Source organism: Polyodon spathula, chromosome 8, assembly GCF_017654505.1.
Source record: "Polyodon spathula isolate WHYD16114869_AA chromosome 8, ASM1765450v1, whole genome shotgun sequence".
NCBI lineage: Eukaryota > Metazoa > Chordata > Actinopteri > Acipenseriformes > Polyodontidae > Polyodon > Polyodon spathula.
In genome coordinates, this window is record NC_054541.1 from 33,763,758 (window position 1) to 33,790,066 (window position 26,309).

The following is a 26,309-nucleotide window of genomic DNA, read 5'->3' on the forward strand; positions in this document are numbered from 1 at the left end:
GTGTCAAAAGTGTTCCACAAGGATGCTGGCCCATGTTGACTCCAATGCTTCCCACAGTTGTGTCAAGTTCACTGGTAGTGGATCTCTGCTCCGAATAGCTCGTTCCATCTCATCCCACAGATGCTCAATTGGACTGGTGACTGGGCAGGCCACTGCAGTAAGCTGAATTCACTGTCATGTTCGTGGAACCATTCCTAGACAATCTTCATTATCCTGCTGAAAAAAATCCATTAGCAGATGGATACACTGCTGCCATGAAGGGATGCACCTGATTGGCAATGATGTTCAGATATCCTGTGGCATTCAAACGTTGCTCCACTTTTATCAGGGGGCCCAATGTGTCCCATGAAAACACACCCACACTATCACACCACCACCACCAGCCTGGCATGATGGATGCATGTACCAATGTTGTTTTCTCCATATCCTAGTCCTCCCATCAGCGTGAAACAGCAGGAACAGGGATTCATCGGACCAGCCATGTTTTTCAAATCTTCCAGTGTCCAGTGTTTTCGTTCCTTAGCCCACTGCAACTGCAGTTTCTTGTGTTTTGCTGAAAGAAGTGGAACTCTGTTAGGTTATCGGCTGCCATACCCCATTCGTGTCAAGGTACGACAAGTTGTGCATTCTTTTATGGGTCTTTCGGTACCAATGTTGTACTGTACTGTCAGTTGACTAACTGTAGCCCGTCTGTTGCTCTGCACAATTCGTGTCTGCCTCCTTTGCTCTCTTTCATCACTGAGCTGTTTTTCGACCACTGGCCTGCATTTGGTCCTTTGGGTGGTGGACCATCCTTGATACACACAGGAAACTGTTGAGCGTGAAAAACCCAGCAGTGTTGCAGCTCTTGACACACTCAAACCGGCGCGCCTGGCACCTAGTACCATACCCCGTTCAAAGGCACGTAAATCTTTCGTCTTGCCCATTTACCCTCTGAATGACACACATACACAATCCATGACTCAATTCAAGGCTTAAAAATCCTTCTTTAACCCGTCTCCCCTTCATCTACACTGATTGAAGTGGATTTAACAGGTTATATCAAAAAGAGATCATAGCTTACACCTGGATTCACCTTGTCAGTCTATTTCATGGAAAGAGCAGGTGTTCCTAATATTTTGTACACTCAGTGTGTGTTTAATATATAACAGTATTAAAGTAGGTATAATGAAGACGTAACAGAATACATTGTACAGACGACACAGTTTACTTTTAAGAAAAACAATGTTATTTTGATTCTTTCACCTTTCCATGTATAGACGTTATCCTTCGGGCACCCTCTGCTGCAGCAAACCACAACTCAACTGCGACTACTTTATTTGAAAAAATGTTGCACATCTCTAGCTAGAGATCTCGTTAAGATGATGCAAATAATATTTAAATTACTATATTGTGGCTCTCGTCATTAACATATTTTCTCCTGGTACACACGACAAAATGTGCACTTTGCGAATTGTCGAAAACGAAAATGCAAATTGCGGTATGTTTGCATTGCGACGGCCCAATTTGCTCCCCTATATCTCATTTTCATACACTGTTAATTTTATATAAAAGCAATCAAATGCCAGTACTAAGTGCCGTGCCAATGCCACAGCTTTCCTTATACTAAAGAATGAACCAGGATTTCAAGGGCTAATTCCATGCAACAACATTCTTTAGAATCTGAATTACATAACTTTTAAGCAAAATACAGTAATTTGCGATGTCTAAAAATCACACATAATAAATCTATTGCAAGACTTTATAATTGGACTAAGTAATGACGAAATGATATAAAGGGAAAATGAAGGAACACATGGGGTGACATCTACCAATAGCCTGATTAAATAATTTCTTAGTCCACCTACCCATATGATTTTATGTTAACCAGTATATTGCCTTACAGCTGAGAAACTCCAAAAAGTAGTAGTTTCTATCCTCGTCTGACCCCATGTCCTTGTGATTTGCATTATATTTTGTAGTCAGTGTAAGAGGGGGTCACATGAGAATATAAAATACAGGTCTGTCTTGTAGTTTCCGACTACAATGCCCATCAGTGCCTGTATCCTTACATAAGTAATCCTGTTCCTTAGCATGTACTTCGTGTGTATGTGCTGTAACACCTCCAGAACGATACACTACTATAATCCTCATATAAACACTACTTCTATAATCACTTATCTTAACAGATTGATGGATTAACAGAACAGAATGTTTCACACAAGAGCCAAGGAAAATACTAAAACCAAAGGTGGATCTGATCTGGAGTTGCTGATATACAAACACCCAAGGTACAATAGTGTCTGTATTATGCAGAACGAGGACACAGTTCATGTCCTGACCTGTCAGCAACACTGCAACATTCTTTCAAAACACGGTGTAATAGATCCTCCAACTCCCAAGGTTCACTGCCCCTTTAACTCAGGACCCAGGACAAAATTGATTTTTTTTAGCGTTTACGCATACTTTTAATAAACACAACCAGAAATAAACAAAACAAACACCTAGCTCTTTCTTGAGCACTAACTACTACACACAAGAAGCTAACTAACACAGGACAGCTAAGCTGTTTACCTGTAACACACATTGACAAAACAGCACACACAAAAAGGCTTTCTCAAACTCATTATCAAGCAAGGGCTTAATAACCTCTGAATTACATGTTACCTTGAACAATGGCATTTTTGGATTATTAATGTACAGTACTTGCCAGTACGGAGCGAGTCGCAAGTACTTTGATATGATCCTCTTTGTCATTTGAAAGGTTGTAGAGTTCAATCCAGGTCACTGGGCACAATATGTTATCTTTGAATGCATTTTACAAAGCCTTGAAAAGTTAACACTGTGGGTTGATTGTTAGATCAATAATGAATTTCAAGTTGCTATATGAAAGGCATAAGCCACATCTGGCCTGTTTCTGATGGTTCTGGTTTACTTTAATTCATGCCTGTCCAATTTGTTTCATGACTTAACATAACGAGTTTCTACAATTCCTGAAGTACGCATTCCTCGGACATGAATCATCCCCCTGATCCTTTCAGTAAGATTGATACATTTCAGAGATGTACTGTACAGTATTACAGGGGGATTGACAATATACACAAAAGCATGAACTGGCAGTTTGCAGCTAAGGTTTTACAGTACAGCCTGTTATTGAAAGCAAACAGGCTGCAGCACAAGGCATGTGATAAAAAGAGGCAAACTGTTCTGAACAATGTTGTCTGTAAGCGAAGGCTGTTTTGAAAACAAACACGACAAACTTGTTGCTTCGTGGGACGTGAAAGAAATGACAGCCGTCCTCGACATCCGAGTGGAAAACCACATTTTAAAAAAAGCACATCAGATTTTCACTGCACGGTGCACAGGTCATTCCACTTGACAGGGGCAGGGCGCTCACAGATGTGAATGTCCTTCTAACAACTAGGACTCAAACCACCTCTACTCCTTCACATGCAAGGCACAGCACACCAGCTTCACCATGTTAATATGTCTGGATTATACATTAGGGCACTGAAATCTGGGAATTACATTTATTCTAAAAAAACAAATATTTAATTGTTTCCTTCAATAAGAACCTCCAGTTAACCATTACTTATCAGTGTGTGACAACAAACCATATTATAATATATATATATATATATATAATATATATATATATATATATATATATATATATATATATATATATATATTTTTTTTTTTTTTTTTTTTTTTTGACAATATGACAGAAAGAATTCTTAACAAGTTTTATAAATTCATGATTCGGTACCTCCAAATCTAGTACATTCATGAAAAAAATGAGACTTACTGTACGTAATTTCCTGACCGAGGATTTGAGGAAAAAGAAAAATAAAATTAAGTCTGATTTCCTCTTGACTCCGTTCGTCTATATTAAGAGATGATTACATCAAACTGCGTTAAAGCAGCATCATATTCTGGCATTCACAATCGAATAACACAGATCAGCCTCTTCAACAATCCACAGGTGTCAGGCTTTACACTGTATGTCCATCACTTAGTCATAACAGATCAATATGTATTAATGTGTGTTTATGTATCTGGATTCTTAATTTGGTACCATAAACTATACATGGTGGTAGAACATTTGTCTGGTGCCTCAACCTGCAGTGGGTTTCCTTGCTCTGCGAGAACTGACTCGTACAACATCTGTCCTACATGCGACTGTACAGTGCAAACAGTAAATCAAAACCAAGGGACAGAAAGCACAGGGGCTTGTATAAAGCTGAGTTGGTTGTGGAGCTGGGGGGGCCGGGGGTCTTCATTTATTAACTATTAGAAGTCATCACATTTTGCTCGTCATGCAGTTAGCTTTCAATATATAGCTGACACTGCAAATTGTGTGCTCTCAAAGGATTTGAGGGCCGTTCGCTTTCGTATTGATGACTTGCTCTCCAGTACTGTTTTAAAAGTTGTTCATTTAAAATGCCATTACATTAGATTAAATGACCCCACCCCAGGTGAGCTACAGCTCAGAATCCTCAATATTTACTGTGTTATAGAAAATGTAACATTTCCATTTATACATTCTGCCCAGCAATGGAAAGGAGAAAAAAATCTGTCCTCGTTTAAATGCATAATTTTGGTTCTTAACTGGTAGCCAGTCACATCTTACTGAATCGATTTTTTATTTTTATTTTTTTTTTTGTAATTAACTGCTGCTGGGGCAGTGCTTCAGTGGCTTTGGTGGAATAAGGCATTATCAGCCTTTTTCAAATTAAATGTGTATTTTAACAAGCAGTGATTTCAGCTTTCCCCAGATTTTCGCAAACACTGGTATATATAAACAAGCAATGTGATTGGTCAAGCAAGATTCCAACTGTCCATATATTGTACAGCTGTAACTATGAAGCTGTGTGAGAAGTTACCTGCAAAAAAACCCAAAGTAGTAAGTAGACATGCCGATCTGGATGAAGTACAATTAAATGAACTGGAAGATAGCAAAAAAATTAAAAATACCCTGCCTGACTTTATCACTTAAAATAAATGTACTTTTAGCGGTTTGTAAACGCTACAGAAAAACACAAAAAGACCCTTCTGCACATTTTCCACCCCTCTCCGACACAGACCTTGAAAAATTACTGAAATCCGAGTTGCTGTTGTATTTCTTTTCATTTCTCCCGTCTGTTCTGTTCAGTGTTTCCGCACTGTCAGTGACAGGGGGAAAAAAAGAACCGTCTCAACTCCACCCCCTGGTGTATCTTTCAGTAGCAACGAACACAATAACAAAAATACAGATGTACTTTCTTTTGCATGTTCCAAAAAATTAATTCTCAGCTTAACGTAGTGTGTAGTTCAAAGTTACCAATGGGACTACTTTATTGGCGTATGGATATTTAATTTAAAAAAAAAAATCTGTCTATTTTAGCGCCTTTCATAGTGGACCACCATCACAAAGCGCTTTACAAGACACGTAAATAACAATACATAATACATTAAATACAGTGAAAAACAATAAATGATACATTAAATACAAGGCTAGGCTGTGAAAATTCTAGAACACTGGATGTATATGTCGCATAGAATCATACGTATAAGATACAGTTAAAAAAAAAAAAAAAAAGTTTTGCCCTAAACATGACTCATACTTTTTTTTTTCTTAACATGCACTGTTTGACCCGAATTATAAATAGGGGTCTACCTAAATCGCGATTACGTATTGCTCGCGGGTAGGTTATGGTATAAAATCGGATTTTGCTGACATTTCGCGGACCTGGTTAAACATTAAAAAGCCTAAGCAGACAATATTTCAGATCACTATAAATGCCTAAATATAGTGGTACTTGCTTCCTTAATAAAGCAGAGTGCTGTCATTTGTTAAATGCAAGCATGCAACATCTTTCAGCGGTTGCTGTCGACATTACCTGTCTGGTGTGGACTTGCCCATATATAGAGACTGCACGTCTGCATCCACTGAATTGCTGGAAGTGTAAGGCAAAGCTTTGCCAAGTTATACAGATGTGGAAATCGATTAGAAACAGTCCCAAAACTCTGTTACCCAAGGGCATCTGGCATACTTTAATAAAGACAACATATGCAGCACGTTCATTGTCATGTTATAACTAACTGTGTTTTAAAAAGTAAGCAGTAGGTTGTTTGAAGCAAGGTGGCTGTGATAGATCATACCTGTAGTACTGATTTAACTTTACTACAACTGTCTGGGCTGACTTTCCAGTTTGTTTTCTGAAAGCTGTTTATTTTACATTCTGTTCAGCAGCCTCTGTAGTAGCCTTTCGTTTAATGTGTGAATCTGAAGCTAAATAGCGACCAATTATATTTTCTCCAAAGACACATTACAAGATGTGCAAAACAATGCTTTAATTTAATAAAACATAAAACCCCAGTTTCAGCTTTGCTTATTATGGCGTGAGAAGATTTTGAATAACTGCAACTGGCTTAAAAATTCAAGCTGGCTTGGATTGAAGCCAAAGTGTAAGTGCCACAGAAAGTCTTTGCAAGTTCCATATAACTAGGTCATATAATCTTGACTGGAGCCTACTACAGTAAAGCAGTGGATACTCACTGCTATTTCTACATACTGTTAAGTTTTATGAAGTCAAAGTCCGTCATTTATAATACTCTTAAAACTTTATGTGTGGACACGTGGGCCTGCCTGTAATGATAAGGGTGCTAGACTGCTATAAGGTATTTTTTTTATAACGTAAACAGCATTCCGCAATGTTTGTCTACTGGACTAAAAGTCTATCATCATTTTCAGTTTAATGGATATTCAATACGTGAAATCTTGGGAGCAAACAAGGTTTAATAGAGCAGTGTTTAAAAGACTGCAACAACTCATTTGAAGATTATGTGCAACTAATCTACTAATGAAAATACCTACACATGTGTAAGCGATCAGGATTTGACAGCGCTCTTTCTGAAACCGACAACACATGCAGATGTTGTGTGTACATAAAACGATTTGACAAAGATTGCAATGGAGCAATGTTAGTGTGCCATTTTCACACTGGCACAGCAGGATGGCAAACATTTATTTGTGTGGCAGTCTAAAGGTTAGAAGAATTAAAAATCAGATTCTAAACAACCTTTTGCTTTATAAGATTTTATCCTAGCACTTTACATTATTCTGTTGTTATAGGCAACACCACTTTTACTCCATAGGCTGGTGGGGCTTGCTGAACCATGAACCTCAATCGTCCTCTGTTCCAAGGAGTTCAACTGATTAGGGAAATACAACAGAGAAATGTTCCTCAACCCTACAGAGTTTATCATGAACAGAATGTCTTGCATTAGGCTTAGAACAAACCAGGAAATGGTTAAAGGAAAAAACAAAACAAAACAAAAAACTCCACCCATATGTCTACTAATTTTAAAAGATAGGTAATAAACAAAATCCCAAGTCATGCTTCCATATAGCATGTGGGCTCTCCCGGAGCAATTTCCTTAGATTCTAAACAGTTTCCTGGTTGTGACAGTACTGAGGATTAAATAAGGAATAACTGGGTTACTCTGACTGTGCATGAAATACCCTCCTAGCAGACAGGATGGTCCTGACCAACTCCAGGAAACTGGCATGTGTAAAAACTCTACCTGTCTTTCATAGTGAAACAAAGTTTATCTCAGAGTGGATCAAAACAATAGTATTTTAGGGTTGCTGAAGGAACCACACCACACACATACACAACCCAAAGAAACATGTTGGGGCAGAGTCAACAGTAATTGTGTGTCATGTTTCAATTTTAGTACTTTGTAGTCTACCATATGTTGTTGTACATACCAACACACAGGAACTAATGCATCCCAATATGAGACATTATAGAACTTTTATTACACTGACGTTATTATGAGGCACAAACCTCAGCACATTTTACAAGAAAAACATTAACAAAATATCTTAAGTCAGTACCTTATAGAGCATAATTTACTGTATTAAGCTGTGAGGCCAGCTCTGTGATCCTCTGTCAGCTATATTATATGGGCTCATAAAGCAGTTGCAGTCAAAGTATTACACTTGTGGCTCATACAAGACTACCAGGCTACTTCAAGCTATGAATCCAAAATGTTAAACAATTTGAAAAAAAAACAACACATTGTTACCTTCCACACTGCAGCATAGTTATAGATGTATAAGAAATACAGATGCTTGGGAGTGAAAAACTATTAGAATTAAATGTTTCACAACAAAGAATAATTGATTTGGAGTGATGTAACATTAAGAAAGACAAGCAATTAACTAAAACAGTGTCGCCAATAATAAAACCATTTGCAAGGCCTTGGTGCAGTACCACAACTAAAGAGTAAGCTTTATGAGATCGGGTGGTAAAAGGTCACAGTAAATTTCATATTCTGAGAATACAATGACAGGGCAGAGGTAAAGTCTTTTTTTTTCTAGGGTTACACTGGCTACTCCATCATATTTCCTAAGATAAATACAGTACAGAACAAAAGCTGCAACTGGTAATGCATTCAGAAAAAAAGCTATATATATATATATATATATATATATATATATATATATATATATATATATATATATATATATATATATACTGTGAACATGCATCAGCATTGTATTTGTATACAGTTCATTTAGAGTACAACAATATGTGGAATTTAAAGTTTTTGTGTTTGTTTTTATAATTCTTCCCTTTTTATATTTTAGAAGCAAGCCCAGCTCCTTAGTACCTCCATCTATATCAAACTAGTTGTACAATTTAATGGAGGGGGAAACTGATAATGATTGAAATAATAATTATTTAATACAGTCTTATTTTAGTAAATAAGTATGAGAAAGAAGGTCAGTTTAGGTTCAGAATCACAGGACTCGATTCTGTACACACGCAAGGTTTATTCCTCACAGCCTTACTTTGTCCATTGTTATTTCCTGAAGCTTGGCTCCGGTCTTCCTCCTGCAGCTCAGATAAGCTGGCATTTGCGGTTTTTAAGGCACCTTTGCGTGTTCACATATGTGACTGAAAAGCAGGCCTAAAATGTGGGGAATGTTTTTTTTTTTTTTTTTAATGGAATGATAGCCTGCACTCAGAATGGAAGCGCTACCGGGATATACAGTAATCCTTGATTTGTAGCAGATGTTTTTTTATTGATTTTTTTTTTCTTTCAGTGCAGCACAATAGCAATTCCATGGTATATACTAATAAAAAAACATATTTATTATTGACTATTTCGACTTAATATTATGGTGTGTAACAGGGTGACGGTCCGAGCTTACCCTCACCCACAATCACATTATTCTCTCAAGAACACATCGGTATTTAGAACACAAGAAACAGCAACTTGATAGTGTTGACAAGTATAAATATTTATTTTCATAATGGATACTTCACTCAGATTGCAAATGACTAACAGGTTGTACACAGTGACTGACATTCACAAGACAAGCTCACAACTGACCACCTAATACTACTGCTCCCTCCTAAGGAAAGACACAATCAATAAATGGGCCACCTTAAATCACAAGTGTGAACAGGTTCTATAGACTAAACTATTAAGCCTGTTTGCATGTCCCCACTGACATGCAATATATATTTTTTGCATGCAAAAAAAACAACTTCTTGCATACAAAAAAAAAAAAAAGAAGATTCCAGGACAACTTAAATGGCCTGCTTTGGATTTTAATGGGAATCTTAGTTAATTAAATTTCTGTCTCTCCATACCCTTATAAAAGTTTACCACAGTAAATCTGCACAACAGTTCTGCCATGATCTCAAAGCATTAGGTTTCTATTATTCAAACACGAGAAAGCTGCATACTCAATATAGGTCTGCTGTCTTACAGTAGGTCAAGATTTAGCACAGAGAGCTTCCATTAAACTGAAAATAATTTGTGTTGAGTAAAATCAGCAGGTTTAAATAATAGTACATAGCGTTGAACACTCTTTTGTTTTCCATCATAATGTATCAGTCTGATATTCTCTATGCTTTCTGTTTCCATGACAGTAATTGGCAGTTGTACCTTTTTTTTAATAAATGCTGTTGAGACATCAGCTGTAATTCTTATGAATGCTTTCCTTCAAGTGTAAGAAAATGACATCCAGCAATCCTGTTAAAAATAAATAAACAAACCCTTCCTTTCCTCTACAAAGACACTACAATTGACAGATTCTCTTTTGTGAAAACTTTGTGAATTACATTTCTCTTTCAGACTGGTCTGCATTGATACAAACATCAAGAGGCGTTCTACACATATCTGGGGTCAGGTTACAGACACCTTGAATTCAGGCCATAATTTATCACCCTTCAACATCCACCTCATTTTCTGGAAATGTGTTGATTTACTACCTATATAGCTGTCAATTCAATTAATTTTGACTACAATTTTGCACCTCATTAAGCTTGAAAATCCAGTATTTACTTATGTTAAAAGTATTTTCATTCCTGGGTTTAATTGTTAACCCTGTAAAAATTATTTTAAAATAAATGTTTTGACCATCCACCTGCATTCAAGAAGGATCTGGTTTAAACTCAGCCAAGACATATGTCTTCTAATTTAAATATGCCTACAGCTTAATGAGGAACATTATAACCAAAATTGAATGTCAGCTACACAAGAATTAAAACTGCAAGATTGTGATGAACTGCATTCTAATGGCTAGTCCTGGGGCTGTGGTATTTTGCAGGTTTCAATTTCTCTGTGGTATCCATCTATATTGTAGTTTACAGCAAAATCAGAAGAGGTCATGTAGAACAATGTGTGTTGATTTAAGATAGATTGGCTTCCACAAATATCAGTTTGATGTTTGAGACCTATCTTTTGCTAGGGAAGTGCCCGAAAAGTTTTTGTTAGCCAAGTGTAGCTGTGTACATTGGCAACATTAAAATAGGGGTTAATAAGATGCCATCCCAGAGGAACTAAGATGCACTGGGGGCAGCCCCCTACAAAAAACTAAACAAAACAACATTATTTAAATATACATAGGTTTAAAAAAGTGAACCAATTAAACTAGAGCTCTCACAAGCCCAGATGCCGGTTATATAAATCCACTGTCTTTGATATTATTCACCCAAATGAACTACTCCCAAGAGAAATCAGCATCCCAAACTCCACTATCAACCTGCAACAATAGAGGTTTCTGTTTTTCTTCTATATTTATATAGAATAAAACACCAAAGTATTTACAATATATTTACAAGAAACTAATCTGGAAAGCCAATTATTTGCAATTTTAAATGCAAGTTTGACAACAGTACATTGGAGTACACCCATACAATGTCTTTTTTTTTTTTTTTTTTTTTTTTTTTTTTTGGCATAGCACAGGGCCTACATGATTTTGAACCAACAGGGAAAGATCAATAAAAAAATAAATACTGTCTGCATAAAAAGTATTTCATTACATGCTAACACACTATCTGATTTGTACTATACATTCTTAACATCCCCTTTTATATGTTCATGAACGACAACTGAATGCATTTCCACCAAACTACCTTGTGAAAGTAAATTCCAGATGTTTGGAAAAGAATTAAACCTATTCCTCAAGATGTCTCTCAAGATCATATCCACGTGACAGACCAAATCGAGTTCTCCTGGGGGTGAATTTTTAAGCCTCATTTTGTGGCTTTTAGAGAAAAGTTAAATGTGTAACAGTTTGATCTAAGCTAAACGTCCTCCTAGTTCTTAGCACTGAATTAAGACATCAAGAATGCAACATGTTACAAAGTTTGTTAATCAAACTACAAAAAAAAGAACACCGGTACCTCAAGAAATCCAAGCAGGGTTTAAAACCTACAGAAATGACGAAAGAAAGACTCCAGCTTTGCGGTAGAATCAATTCAGTACAATAGGTGCTGGTTTTGTAACTCCATAAATTGCCTGGAAGACTAAGACTGGCTGCGTTTTATTTATTTTTCTCCTGTTGTAAATAGGCCAGGTTAATAAAACGCAAGATAGCGTTTGGTGCGCATAAGGATGAGGTAAAGGGCCAGATGATCTTACTTTTTATTCGTGTTGGTGAAATAAAATAATGTTTAAATCTATTTCTGTTGTCGTTTCTGGTCTTTGGTTTTAGTACTGAATGTGGGCTATGAAAAAACAATACTGTAAAAAAAATATGATGTTTTTAACTTTCAGAATACAAGAGCTGGGGGAGTTTCTAATATATTAGCTTCAAAGTCAGTTGCCCGAATGGGAAAGGACTCATTTCAAGCTGCAGTAAATCACTAGTGGTACAAATATCTCTTCCCTGCAGCGACTTATACAATCTGCTGCAGATAGTTAACCCTGTTATTTGATGAGTAACGTTACATAACCAGGTGCAGAAAAGTACGACTCACATGAAAACAATGTTCTTGTGAAATTATTTGCATAACTATATGCTATGTAAAACGCGATTAACTCCTCACACTGCAAAACACGTTAAACTTCCAACAGTGGTACTGTTTTGTACTGCGGCAAGCACAAAGGGTATTAGAATTAAACATCTAAACTTTGACAGGAGCGGTGCGACACAAAACGTGCTACAACCAGCAGTCAGAACAATGAGTATAACACTCAGCAGTTGCTGCACCGAATGCAGCAATTGCGGGTGAACACGTAGTAGCCGTTTTGCGATATAGAGGGCTTCATCCCGTCGCTTTTGCAGAAAGAAAAAAAAAAAGATTTACCACGTATACATTTTGTACAACCCTTGTTTTTTTTTTTTTTTTTTTTTTTACAACATGCACACATTCCGGAATACTTGCTGGAATAAAAATACAGAATTGTTTATTTACCATAATGCTCCTACTCTGGCTGTGCTTTTCTGGTTCTGGTAAACTTCTATCCACAGCAGCTGTTGTTGTTTCGGTGCCCAACATAATCACATTGCCCAGTCCGCGATGCTATTCAGGTTGCTCTACTCTCAGTTCAGGTACGTACATCGAGCGCTGTATGTTCCCGACGTGTAACCAGCAGAAACTACTATTAGCAATGACTACTACTATTCGTGTGTCTAGGAACTAGAACCGCCGAGCATAGCAATGTGTCAGTAAAACACGCCTCTTGTACTGCCTGACAACGCCTTCTAAGTTAACGCTTTCCACACTCAGCCCTTCTATACACAATACATCAGTATTGTAAAAATACTGTGCTGAAAGATATATATATATATATATATATATATATATATATATATATATATATATATATATATATATATATATATATATATATAAAGCATTGCTGATTGCGAAGTATGTGCTATAGAAATAAACTTCTTTAAGAACATTTCCATATTTATTCTTTAAATTGGCATTAGGCAATCTTCCCTCAATTCATTCATTATTTTGTCAGCATGTACAGCTGTTGCACATATTTTAAAACCAGCTTGATTTCAAAGTCCTCAAAGATGGTATTTTGGCAACATACAGTATATGTTACTCTTGCAAGGATGTAGAGTAAATAACATGGGAGCACCATTCGGCATGTATAGCGTCTCATGAAAAATGCCCCTTTTTTAAAAAATAAATCATTATTTAAATGATTTAAAGGCCCGCGCCTTCATTAGACCTGCGGTGTCTTGCTGTGTACTTGCAGATGATGAGATGGACACCATGCTAGGTTGAACTGTAAACAAGTCTACTGGGAGTAGGATACAAATACAAATGCATACATGTTGTTGGTTTAGCTTTTTTGTTATAATGAAAACATGTTTTGGGATATACACCAATCAAGCATGTATTTTAAACTTGCACAAGTCTTAAGAACATACTAAAAACCAGGTCACTATATTTAAGTCAATACATTTTTAAAAAAAAAATCCTACTGGAAAGAAGCCAGGCCTCACAAGTGGCCACAATTTATGTCTGATATGAGGCCTGCTCAAGGCCATCTTATTGTGCTTGCCTTTAGTTCCGTATTTTACAAACTGAATTGCACCAGTTTTTTTTTTTTCATTTTATAACCTCTCCTCTATAAAAAATAATGTTTCACACTTAGTCCTCAACTTCTTTCTGCTTTAATATCAACATACCTGCACTTCAATGTTGCAGAGATTCCAGAGGTAAATTCTCACCTCCATTTACTTATAGGCTTACATTAAATGTGGAATCACAGAGGCCCATCATGGTTGCACTTTAGAATATGCTTAATTAATTAAGCACGGACTGCTTGTGAAGAATTCATAAACTACTAATAAATTAATGAGACAGCTTAGTGAATTTGACCCTAAAAATATCTCCTCATAAATTCTTGATGAAGAAGCGTTACACATCATAGTGGTTTCCAAGAGAATGATTGCCCTTATGAATTATTTAAACATTGTCATATTATTGTCAAATTTCACTAAACTTCTCTAGAACTCATACTCTAACACATTCAGCTTGGAATGCTGTCTAGGGTATATGAGGTTTACTTTGTTCATAACAAGTTTATATGCAGATGTTTTAGTGTTATTGTTTTTTGTTTTTTAGATCTTATAGTTCATGATCAGTATGTGATGTGCATCAGGGTCCTGACACTAGACAGTACGGTTTACCACACTGACTCATATCAGTGCAGCAGCGACTGACCACAGTGCTGTCTCTAAATATGTTCCAGCCAGACAGTTGATGCGAAATAGAATACACAAATTGACTTGTATAATACTGTACTAATATTCAAACACAGTAGATCAACACTAACGTACTGGTAATATAAAACTGTAACGATAAGTTGACATATACAAGTTCATAATTTCTGTATATATAAGTGCAATCTCTATTGGCATTTAAAGCAAACTAAATAATTATCCACACCTGGTAGATGGAAATAGCAAGGACACCTCCTGCATTGCTGTACATTAGCTTTTTTGCAGTGGGTTTTGACACAGGAGTCTCTTTTTTAATCAAATGGAAAGGCAACATTTCTCAGACGAATAAAACTATTATAATAATATAAAATTAGAAATAACTAGAGTTAATGGTTTTATATTGTTAAAAAATAAAAAAATATTCTCTGAAAATCCTTCTTGACTTTGCACTTGCTTCAAAATAGGGCCATAATGCTGCATCTGACAGGTCTGATGCTTAGAGAAAAAAAAAAAACATTTCCCTTTTGTGTTAAATTCCATTAAGATTGGAATTCTCATCCATTGATCTCTATTGCTTCTCGTCTGTATGACAGACATCTCGGTCGTTTGATTAATTAGTAACTATTAAAATACATATCAAAGAGAATGTTCAATGGGGTGAATCCATATCTTGTAAATAATACCGGGAATAAAGCAAGGCTAAAGATGTCATAATGCAACCGTTATATTTCCACAACATTTAATCTGAATGCACAGCGTCTTCAGCAATTTCCTAACCTCAACCTTAAGAGCCGCTGTAATATCAAAAGTGACTTTGTCAGCTTATAATTACACAATCACACACAAAACTTGAAAAATATCATTGTGGTATTATTATAATACCCTAGCAGAACAGCATTACCAGCTATGGATTCACAATGTATTTGGAACTGCACAGTATTTCACAGGGGTTTGATGTGGTAACACATTAGTAGATACATGGTACACAAGTCAACAGACTTTAAAACTGTAATGTACTACCATTTCCTTTACTCAAGCACTTTAATTACTTTAGCAGAACCTGGAGGCCCTAGTGCCCTATAAGGATCAGATGCACCAGACTATTTTGTCAACATCTCCAATGGCCTGTAAATGATTCTTGTCATTAACCACCCCCAATCTCACTCAGAAATTATGTGATGAAGATTTATCTCCATGTTGCTTAAAGCAATCCCATATCAATTATAAGGAACAGTGGAGTTCACTTGCTTATAGACACCCAGGTTAGCAATAAAATGTATACATGTGCTACCTCCACTGCTTTGAAACATTTGCTTTGTTGAGGTTAACATGTTGAAAATACACAATGTAATAATAACAATCACTTAATCAAGTTTGATTAATTGTACAATACATGGATAGTTCAGTTTTTATATTTCATTCTACACTGCATTGATTTCTTTATCTACTCAGATTAATTGGAAAAGCAACATGCTAGGTTAGCCCCAGACAGTATGTCCTACATTACATCTCAGGATTTAAAAGAAATAGAGCACACAATCATGAACATTACAATATGCATATTCAAGACAGCAAAACTATTCTTTGGATGCATATCGCAGAAGTACAATGACACCCCTCAAAAAAAGGTAACTGATCCCCATCAAACACGTCCTTCATAGAGGAATGGTAATATTGAATGTGCTCCACCCTAAACTGATAACAAACCATTACCACATCATTAAGATAGTTCCACAAGTCATCCCATTTTTGTGTAATTTTTTGCAGAGGTCTGAACTCAGCATCTTGAACTCATATGGCAATAATAACTAGAATGTCCATCAACTCTAACTCCATAAACTCTAAATCAAACTTAATTTCCTGATCTCAAAATCCTTTTAAACCAAGATGAGAGTCATCGACCAATCTAGTTTTACCAGTACCATAATACTTCAAGTTAGTAATTTTGCCAGATATGATATTTATTTTTAGTTTAGGATATAACTATAATAAAGGAAAGTCCACTGAGGCAAATCAATTGCTGATCTGATTATACCATTGCTGGCTTCAACTGCAGCTAATATTATATCTGCCCACTGCTTATAAAAACCCAGCCTTCCTCTGTCTCATTCACCAGTCTTTCATTGACCTGGTTTATGTTGACTATGTATAAGGTTTGTGCAAAGGTTCTAGCTGAATTTACTTTAGTGTTTTGTTCTAATGGTGTCAGATATGTATCCATATTTATTATCTGTCTTGTTATACTAAACATGGGGTTTCCCTCAAATTCTCAGGGATGTGTACATGTTTCATTGGTTGTTGCCTTGATCTCATGCATTGGCTGAAGGTGTTCATTTACAGTAATAAAAAGAAAACTGTAGAGATCAAGCACTGTCTGTGATATTGTTTGTGTGACTGCAAATTTAAATTACCTAACTCACCTTTAGTAATGGCAGTATGTTACAGATATCATCCCAACAGTTTAGGGGTCATAGTGGAAACACTACCTAATCCTAACATTAACTTCAAATTTACAGGGTCATATTTTAATTATCCTCAATGATCCCCCAAGCAAATAGATTACATTGGAAGTAACAGTCACACCCTCTCACACTTTATAAGCCCACTATAGCTGTTCATGGTATGCTAGCAATTTCCTTCACTATACAGTTAGAGAGTGATCTGCTAGGGACCTTGGTTTGCACCTAATTAACCACTATAGCAACCTCAGTGTACCAGTGTATCATGATCATTGTGCTGGAACACACCATTGCAGCCGTCACTGCATCCTATCAAAATCTGCATCTGACTTATAATGTGTTGCCAGGCTTGTTAGTGATTTACAATAGTTAGGTACATTATTTCACACAATCATCTTAACACATAAAAAAAAAAAAAAAAAAAAAAAAAAATTAAAAATGTTTTGCTTACTGCATTGGTCTTGTATTGCGCCATATTGAGCAGTTGCCTGGTGTGTCAAGGCAGAGACCTCACAGGCTGAGCCCTTGCCTCCAGGGTTTTGCTGCTTGGTATTAGCAGTTCAAATTATGCTGGTGTGGTAAAATACAATTTGAAAAAAAAAGTGTAAAAAAATACTTGTTTGTTATTTTAATTATTGTTGACCTTTATTGAGTTACAGTTCAAATTACTTGTTGTTTTTTGGTTTTCAAACATCAATTGCCTCAAAAGAAAAATCTAAGGAAATAAAAAGTCTATCAAAACGATGGTAATGATCTGATAGTGCATCAAGTCGCTTTTCCAAACAGCATTTAATGAAAATTGATTTCCTTAAATTAAGCTGTGTTTCTGCTTAACAATGAGGCATAATTCAGAACACTGAGATTCACTCATTCTGTTACCTTGTTGTATTTGAATAAATGCAAAGAAGGATTCCAAAGTGGATCTGAAAAACAAAACTAGATTAGGGGTTAGGATTAAGGTTAGGGCTAGGGCTTGGGCTAGGGCTAGAATTACCATTAGGGTTACACCATGAGCATTCATGAAGTACTGCAGTTGTTTCATGAACTATGGTAGCTGAATAACCAATGATCATCCTGATGTGTGAAATAAACACAGCACTCTGTGTATGTAACCTTTTTTATAGAACAAATAGAAAGTATTAAAAATAACCTAAATTAAACAATTGAAATGTGTTTCCATAAAGGAATGACATTGTTTTTACTCTACTGTTCATTGGTCTAGATAATTATGATGTGTATCCAATTTATGTTGCCTAAGAGGTATATGTGTTTTAATTTGCTGCCTGGTATTCAATCAAATCATGAATTTGTTTTAAGGTGCTTTGACTACAAAGAGACATGAAAGTCCCTCATAATTTACAGAGAAAGTAAGTTTCTTATCATTTTTTTATTTATTATTAATTTAGTGGTCCCCAATTATTTTTATTGTTTTCTCCCCAATTTTTAGTAATGTCCATTTATTTTTAGACTGCTATCCCCCTGCGCTGACTCAGGAGGGGCGGAGATGAACACATGCTGTCCTCCAAAGCGTGTGCCGTCAGCCGCCCGCTTCTTTACACAATGCAAACTCACCATGCAGCCACCCAGAGCTACAGCGTTGTAGGACAATGCAGCTCTGGGCAGCTTACAGATAAGCCCGCAGGCACCCTGACTGACCTGGCCAGCCTATTGAGCGCCGCCCCCTGGGAGCTCCCATCTACAATCGGCAAAGGAATAGCCTGGACTCGAATCGGCGACGTCCAGGCTATAGGGCCACTTAGGAGCCCCAATAAGTTATTTTTAATGCACCGATTATAATTGAACTGCTTAATTTGCAGAATCTAGTGTTTTAACAATAAATATACAAATCTACAAAAGTGATTAGCTTACATCCTGAGGAAAGAAGCCCAGATGAAGCTGTATTAAGTTTGCATGTTAAAACCACTAAATAACTGTGAGCATCTGTCTCCCACTTGTCGGCCAAGATAAGAAACACAACACATTTGTGCCTCTGGACTTTTTACTCAATTAACACATTCATTGCATTACATATATTTAAAATATGCAAACATTCGTAACAGTTAATGAGCCAGTATCATGCAAGACATCACGTGCAGCAGCGAGATTAATGGCATTTCAGTGGATGGGTGTTTTACAGTGAATTATGTGTTTTCACGATGACATCAAGCAATACAAACTCCTGCTGGCAATAGGTGTCACCTGGGATGCAACCGATGAATAAAATCAGAGCTACAGTGTTCGGTTTTAATCTCATGTTTGTTTGCCAACCAGAATTTTAACATGCTTTGGTTTCTTTGAAGCCGGGTCCTGATGTTAGCTTGATTCCAAACTGGGGCTACCGGTAATGATGGACAACTAAAATGAAAACAAAGTACCTCACAACAACTGCAAACAGCTCACTTCTACCATAAGATCATTGGTTCTCATGAGGCTAGCTTTTTACACTTCTACTCAATCCAGCAGGGTGTGAGAGGCACTGTGTTGTTACAGCTTCATTCATGAAATGTAAAAGAAGAACCCTATAAAAGCCTCTTAATGACCCAACTCCAACAAATCCCCTCCACCCCCCCAACCCCCTTACTGAGTGGGTGCACCATGCAGGGTGCCTTTGTTAATACAAACATGCAGAGGATTAGCTAGAGTAGAGATATCTAGGAAAATGTATTCAATAAAATGATTTTCCTGCTGGGGTTTGTCTCACATTTTAATTTTTCAAAATGTTTCACCCAGCAAGTTGGAAATTTCACCTGACATTAAAACTTGATGTTAAGTAACATAATAGAGGTAAAGATATTGCTGCTCTAGAAAGAGTGCAAAGAAGAGCAACCAGAATTATTCCAGGTTTAAAAGACATGTCATATGCAGAGAGGCTAAAATAATTGAATCTGTTCAGTCTTGAACAAAGAAGACTACGGGGCGACCTAATTCAAGCATTCAAAATTCTAAAAAGTATTGACAATGTCGACCCAAGGGACTTTTTCGACCTGAAAAAAGAAACAAGGACCGGGGGTCACAAATGGAGATTAGACAGAGGGGCATTCAGAACAGAAAATAGGAGGCACTTTTTTACACAGAGAATCGTGAGGGTCTGGAATCAACTCCCCAGTAATATTGTTGAAGCTGACACCCTGGGCTCCTTCAAGAAGCTGCTTGATGAGATTTTGGGATCGATAAGCTACTAACAACCAAAAGAGCAAGATGGGCCGAATGGCCTCCTCTCGTTTGTAAACTTTCTTATGTTCTTATGTTCTTATTTTACTGGTGGGTGTTGGCATGATATAATTTTAAATCAAATTGTGTACGCAAGAGTGGAAATTTTTTTTTTTTTTTTCTTAAACTAAACAAAGGGATACCATGTACTTGGTAACTAATACATTTACATTCCTTTACTTGTTTAAAAATTACAATGACTTGGCCATCATTGATGGTCTATTTTTGGCAGTTACTCACACACACACACATCAGATAGAGAGAGGCAAAATAGTGCCAATACCATCATGTCCATAAAGTTATTTAGACACACTGAAACCTATTGTATTTATGAACCTGTTAAAGCCTATTTAGAAACAGTCATTTAATATAGATTGGTATTCATGTCACTTTTCTCAAATGTTTGCTTGCTGTGTTTTCCCTCCTTCGAGAGCAGTTGCAAGTTTAATTTATAAAGCCCACTATCTTTTAATATATTTACATAGCATATCTAGTGCAAATTAAAAAGTCTAAACAATAGATTCTGAACATTAGATTTAAAAAGTCATTTGTGAAAACCTCAGACCGTAAAGCTGCAAACCACATTCTCTATCTTTTCCCTCGACTGTGGAGATTATTGGATTTCTTGAAGCTAAATCTTTGAAGTGAGATCCAAGCAGTAAACTGGGCCACTCACACAGGGCGCCACAATCACCCAGCTTTATAACCGAGTTGCCTTTTATCTCCTTAGAGGTTGCCACTATAAATGGAGGTTCATGGAGTTCATTAATGGACTGCATACTGGCTTCCGTTCTATAGTTTGGTTACCTGTGTTTTATTCCCTGATAATGTGGATGTTTTAAGCGTACATTATTAGGCTTCCAGGATGGATTGGGAAGCCTATTGTTATCGTAAAGATGTATTATTATTTATTTATTTATTTATTTTATTTTATTTATTATTTATTATTTTTTTATTATTACTCTTGTTGTTTTTCTTCCCAAAACTTTAAACTGCTCCTTTCCGCACGCATTAGACAACACAGATAATAATACTACAAAAAGCATGTTTAATATTGCACAAGCAAACTTATTAAGTGTGAGGACTTCCACATAGACTACCTGATGCAGTTCCTCTGGTAGTTTCTGGATCTGTTACAAGTATTATTTGGGGGCTGATCATCACATTTCCAGATATATCCAGCTTTGTTAAAATGCTTTGCTGCCAAATCAAGTAAAAAAAAAAAAAAACACAGGAGTGGAAATCACTTAATTCTAGTGATCATTAGATTTCTTTTTCATAACATGGTATCACTGGCAAGAAAAGGTGTAGGTGAAATTATAAAGCAGGTGGATAAACTGATTATTATGACTGTAGTAGCCTTTCAGTTTCTGTGACAGTAACTCCTGACTGTGCCCAGCATTTATCAACTGCACCTACTTATTATGTGTTGTTATGCCTGTTCATTCTCGCAGAACAGCTAAGACGATGTATAATTCCATAGTCCGTGAGAGGAAACTCCCATTTTATCAGGTAATACGAATGCATAACTGCCTAGGGCCTTAGGAGATAAGATATATATAGTTCAGAAATCAATATTTGGTGGAATAACCCTGATTTTCAATCACAGCTTTCATGCGTCTTGGCATGCTCTCCACCAGTCTTTCACATTGATGTTGGGTAACTTTATGCCACTCCTGGCGCAAAAATTCAGGCAGCTCGGCTTTGTTTGATGGCTTGTGACCATCCATCTTCTCTTGATCACATTCCAGAGGTATTCAATGGGGTTCAGGTCTGGAGATTGGGCTGGCCATGACAGGGTCTTGATCTGGTGGTCCTCCATCCACACCAGCATTTTGGTATGAACTGGATTCGTTACATACGGTATATAATAAGTTGCTCTTAAGAGTACTATCTGTGGACTTTACTACATCCACATCTAGAAAATTAAAGGTAACTGCTACCTGATTTGTTGCACATTGCAGAGTTCATTTAGAGCAGCCTTTTTTAATTTCCCAGAAATATTCCACAGGATTAAGGTCAAGATAAAGTAGTTTATTAATCTAAACCATGATTAATTTGTCTTGGACCTCTCTTCCCATGTACCTCCCCAAACTACATTTCCCATCATCTTCCTGCTCACTGGTAAATCCACATCAATTACATATGTGAGCAAGAGCATGATGGGAAATGTAGTTCTGAGAGGTTAATGCTCGTACATGGGAAGAAGCCACTGCATTTATGACGGCGTAGTCGTGCGGTTTGGTTTGTTAGTTTTGTTTTTGTTTTAGACGTATTCTTGCAGAGGAGAGGTAGTATCGCGTCCTGTGCCAGGAATGTTTAAAAACCTCATGCAGAAGGTGGCCATCTCCAAAATTAATTAAGTGATTTAATTTGTTGCTAAATCGGGAGATGGTCTTCTGCATTTAAACCTGCAGCTGTCTGCAGATGGGGTGTTCAGAGTAGGAACGAGAGCGAGCGAGGAGTTTAAAAATAATACAGAGGATCCGTGAAGGCTACTGCCCAGCCGGACCTGTGTTTGGTGTTTGAGATTTGTTTTGTTTACCCTTTGTTTTCGCTCTGTGAGCAGTGTTTTCTGTTTAAACATTTTATTTACTCTTTAATAAAAGGCGCACGGCGCGTCTTTTTACACTGCAGTACCTGGTTTGTTTCCTTTCCTGCTTCTGCCCACACGTCACCTCTCGCCAACCTGTCACAAAATTGAAGGAATGTATTGACATATACATAAACAGCTGGAGTATGCGAACACACCAGATCCTCTAATGAATAATATACCAGTGTGATTTGTTTAAAGACAAAGCAAAGGTTGTTGTGGGGGCTCACAGCAGAAAGTGTTGAATTATTAATAAATAGTCAGCATGATTCTAGACGTCCAATCTAAATCTCTTTTTGTATCAGACTCATATCACAAAAGTTTGTCTTCTGACTGTAGTAGGAGGCGAAAACATTTAAATGTTATTTTGGAATTTTAAAGTAGACAATCAAAGAGACCAGAATAGAAACTAGATAGTGGTGCACTGACAAAGTTTAGTCTACTGACGTGACTGACTGTCCCATTTTCAAATACAGGAACTGAAAGTTTTAAATGCAGTATTTTGAAAAATGTCATGCTATTAACTAGAAAGAGAATGCTGAAGTTGAAGCTGTCCAGTTATTTCTGAGTTTAATTAAACAGAAGACAAGTTATACAGACACATTTCAAAATACAGGAAATACTTAAAACAGAAAATGCAATGTCGAGGGGAAAAAACTTTGGTGAGTTCATTTAAGTGATCTCTGCGGTCATTTAGGTAACTGTAACAGTAAAACTTGTCAGTTGTTTACAGAGACTAGGTTGGTCACACATTCAGGGTGGCTCAGCTGTATCCTTAATTCATTTTAGACAAACAACAAACTTTGGTTTGTCTTTTACTCAACATGGTTGATGACTAAACATAGACTATTTTCTTTTATTTTCTATGCCATTTTGGTTCAGCACCTGTATGAAAGATTTGTGAACTTGGCCTGTGCACAAATCACAAATATATGTGTGTGTGTGTGTGTGTTTTTCTGTATATAATGCATTATGCATTTGTCTGTATTTAAAGTATTATTAATTTTTTTGTTGTTACTGCAACTTGTAAAGCACTTTGTTGTGATGGTCGTCCACTATGATAGGCGCTATATATATATATATATATATATATATATATATATATATATATATATATATATATATATATATATATATATAATTGAGTACCATTTACACAAACTGTTTGATGACAATAAAAAATTTTTACAAATTCAATAAAAATAATTTACAGCAAAAATTCCAAAAAGACAGCAAGTACTCTAAAAAGTATGCCTAATAATTTAGTAATTGATCTTATCTGACAGCACCTTGATATCATCAGGCAGCTGATTCCAGCTGTGACTAGACCATTAAAAGTGATGAGCACCTCGCTTTAGAAAATGAAATCATATAGGAATCTACTATTCCATTTTTGATAGAAGCGTTTCTACAGAAATGACATCCCTTGAGCATGATGTTAGGTTCGAGATATTAGCTGTGGTGATGTAATTGAAAATATGCTATATATAATCTCCCACTTGTACAAAATGTAAAACATTTTTTTCAGAAAATTCACATAGAATCAAATATGGTCCATGATGTAGGTTCCTGATGAACAATAAAATAGTGAAGGAAGTGTAATTAGTCTACAATTAAAACATGAAACCAATGCCATACGATTCCATTCTAACACTCAGAATATTGTTATTATTGCACCTGACCCTTCGTCGAAATGCATTGTCTTTGATAAAGACATGTATAATTCTTGTGCTTTTCTCTTCACGTGTCATTTCCAATCATAGTCCCTGTGTTTTCTCGAGACACCCATTAAAGACATTATCTTAATTTAATCTATGCATGCCATTAAACATGATGGAGAAAACCAAACTGAATATCCCTCATGCCTATTGACATTCCCTGAAAAGAACATGTAATTTCTTAATTCCATGACATTAATAACATTTCAGAAATGCTTAACCACTAAAAGAATGTATTTTTCTGAAGAATGTTTATTAACCTACCCTGCTTCAACAAAATAATTCCCACTGCTGGAATTGAACTCTACCCTGCTTCAACAAAATAATTCCCACTGCTGTAACCTCTACCCTGCTTCAACAAAATAATTCCCACTGCTGTACCCTCTAGCCTGCTTCAACAAAAGAAGGTTCTTAAACTCTCATTTAAAAAAAAAAAAAAAAAAAAAAAACTACGAGTATGGAGCGATCCTCATGTACACAAAATGTGAAACAAAAAAAAAACATTACCCAAAAATCCCATGGAAACAAATTCTCAGTGAAAAGGGAAGTATAAGGAGTGGTGCTTGTTTCCATTAGTTTGCAGAAAGAGAAAAAGTTAAGAGCAAAAGGGTACATTTGCTTAGTAACTACAGTATACCCAGTGATTTTGTGAACAAAGCAAGGAGATCTTTTAGTGCTTCCTGTGACTTTGACGATCCTGTGAGAAAAGAACAAATATACTTCATTTTTTAAAGTAAGCTTTTAATATCACATCCTATAAAATATTCAATAGCCTGTCTAACATTCCGAAAGAATGTGCTTTATGTAACAAACCATTGTGCCTCGGGAAATAAAAACGTAATGAGGGATGGCTAGTTTTTTTAATTTTTTTTATTTTCCCCCCAGTGTCAGTGTCCAGTGGAGATGATTTGGCAGATTGTCTAGATTTCTCACATGAGCAATTTATTTTTCTGACATTTCAGAGAGGAGATCCCGTTATGCTAAAATAATGTAACGAGAAACTTTACAATGTATTAAAATTAATAACAAGATTCAAACCGTATATTGATAAGCAGGTAAATACAGTTATTTCTTGTTTTTCCAATTCAGGCATCCAGTGTAGTTTTTGGCACACAACACCACAGCTAACATAACTTAGGTCAGCTCATTTTATATAAATAGCCCCTGGAAGTATTTGCTTTCTTTTGACTTTGTCTTCCTTAGATTGTGCAGACAGGAATTCTGAACCACGCCAAGAGTACACAGTAATGAACACGACTCTGTAAGGGATTAGGACATCATAATCTTCGCCCTGTGTTTAAAAGATCAAAACTATCGTAGTTCAGACGTAGTCTGAAATCATCACATTATGATAACTAGCTATCTGCAGGAAGGGAGAAGTACATCTTGACTCAGAAACATTAATGTTTGTGTCATGGAACACATTGAACTGTACAACCCTGACCAGTAAATGTAGTTGCCACAGAAATACAGAGAGATTAGCTCAATGGAAAAACAGTACAAGAATGGTTACAAATGCTGTATATCTGAATTCCTAGAATAGAAACATAGTAATCTTCCAAAAATAGAAGTCTACCTTCAGATAATTGTGATTGCACAACCTTCTGAGTACTGCAAGCAAAGAATGATGCCTGACAATGTGTGAGGAAAGACACAAACACGAAATCCTGAGATGTTTGTTTTTACTCAGAAATTGATTGTTTTTGAGTTACCTAGGAAGAACCATTATGTTTTCTGTTTATTCCAATGCGTAATTAACCATTTATTTGGATTTATAGAAGGCATTTCATTTTGTTTTACATATTTGTCGTAGGGAGCACTGCATTCGAAGATTAAACAAACTGTGACGTCACTGCTACAACAGGCTT

At 36.3% G+C, this 26,309-nt stretch overlaps 1 protein-coding gene across 2 annotated transcripts in view; it reads right to left on the reverse strand.

Moving 5' to 3' along the window:
• Positions 1-26,309, reverse strand: part of LOC121319822 (transmembrane and coiled-coil domain protein 3-like) — a 48,482-nt gene that overhangs the window by 17,532 nt on the left and 4,641 nt on the right. Inside the window, exon 1 of one of the 2 annotated variants that reach the window (XM_041257672.1) lies at positions 12,687-12,899. The exons of the other annotated variant lie outside the window; for it this stretch is intronic. Within the exon in view, the coding sequence (XP_041113606.1) occupies positions 12,687-12,770 (84 nt within the window). The 5' untranslated portion in view covers positions 12,771-12,899. Of the gene's footprint in view, positions 1-12,686; positions 12,900-26,309 lie in introns of those variants that run through there. 2 annotated transcript variants of the gene reach the window in all.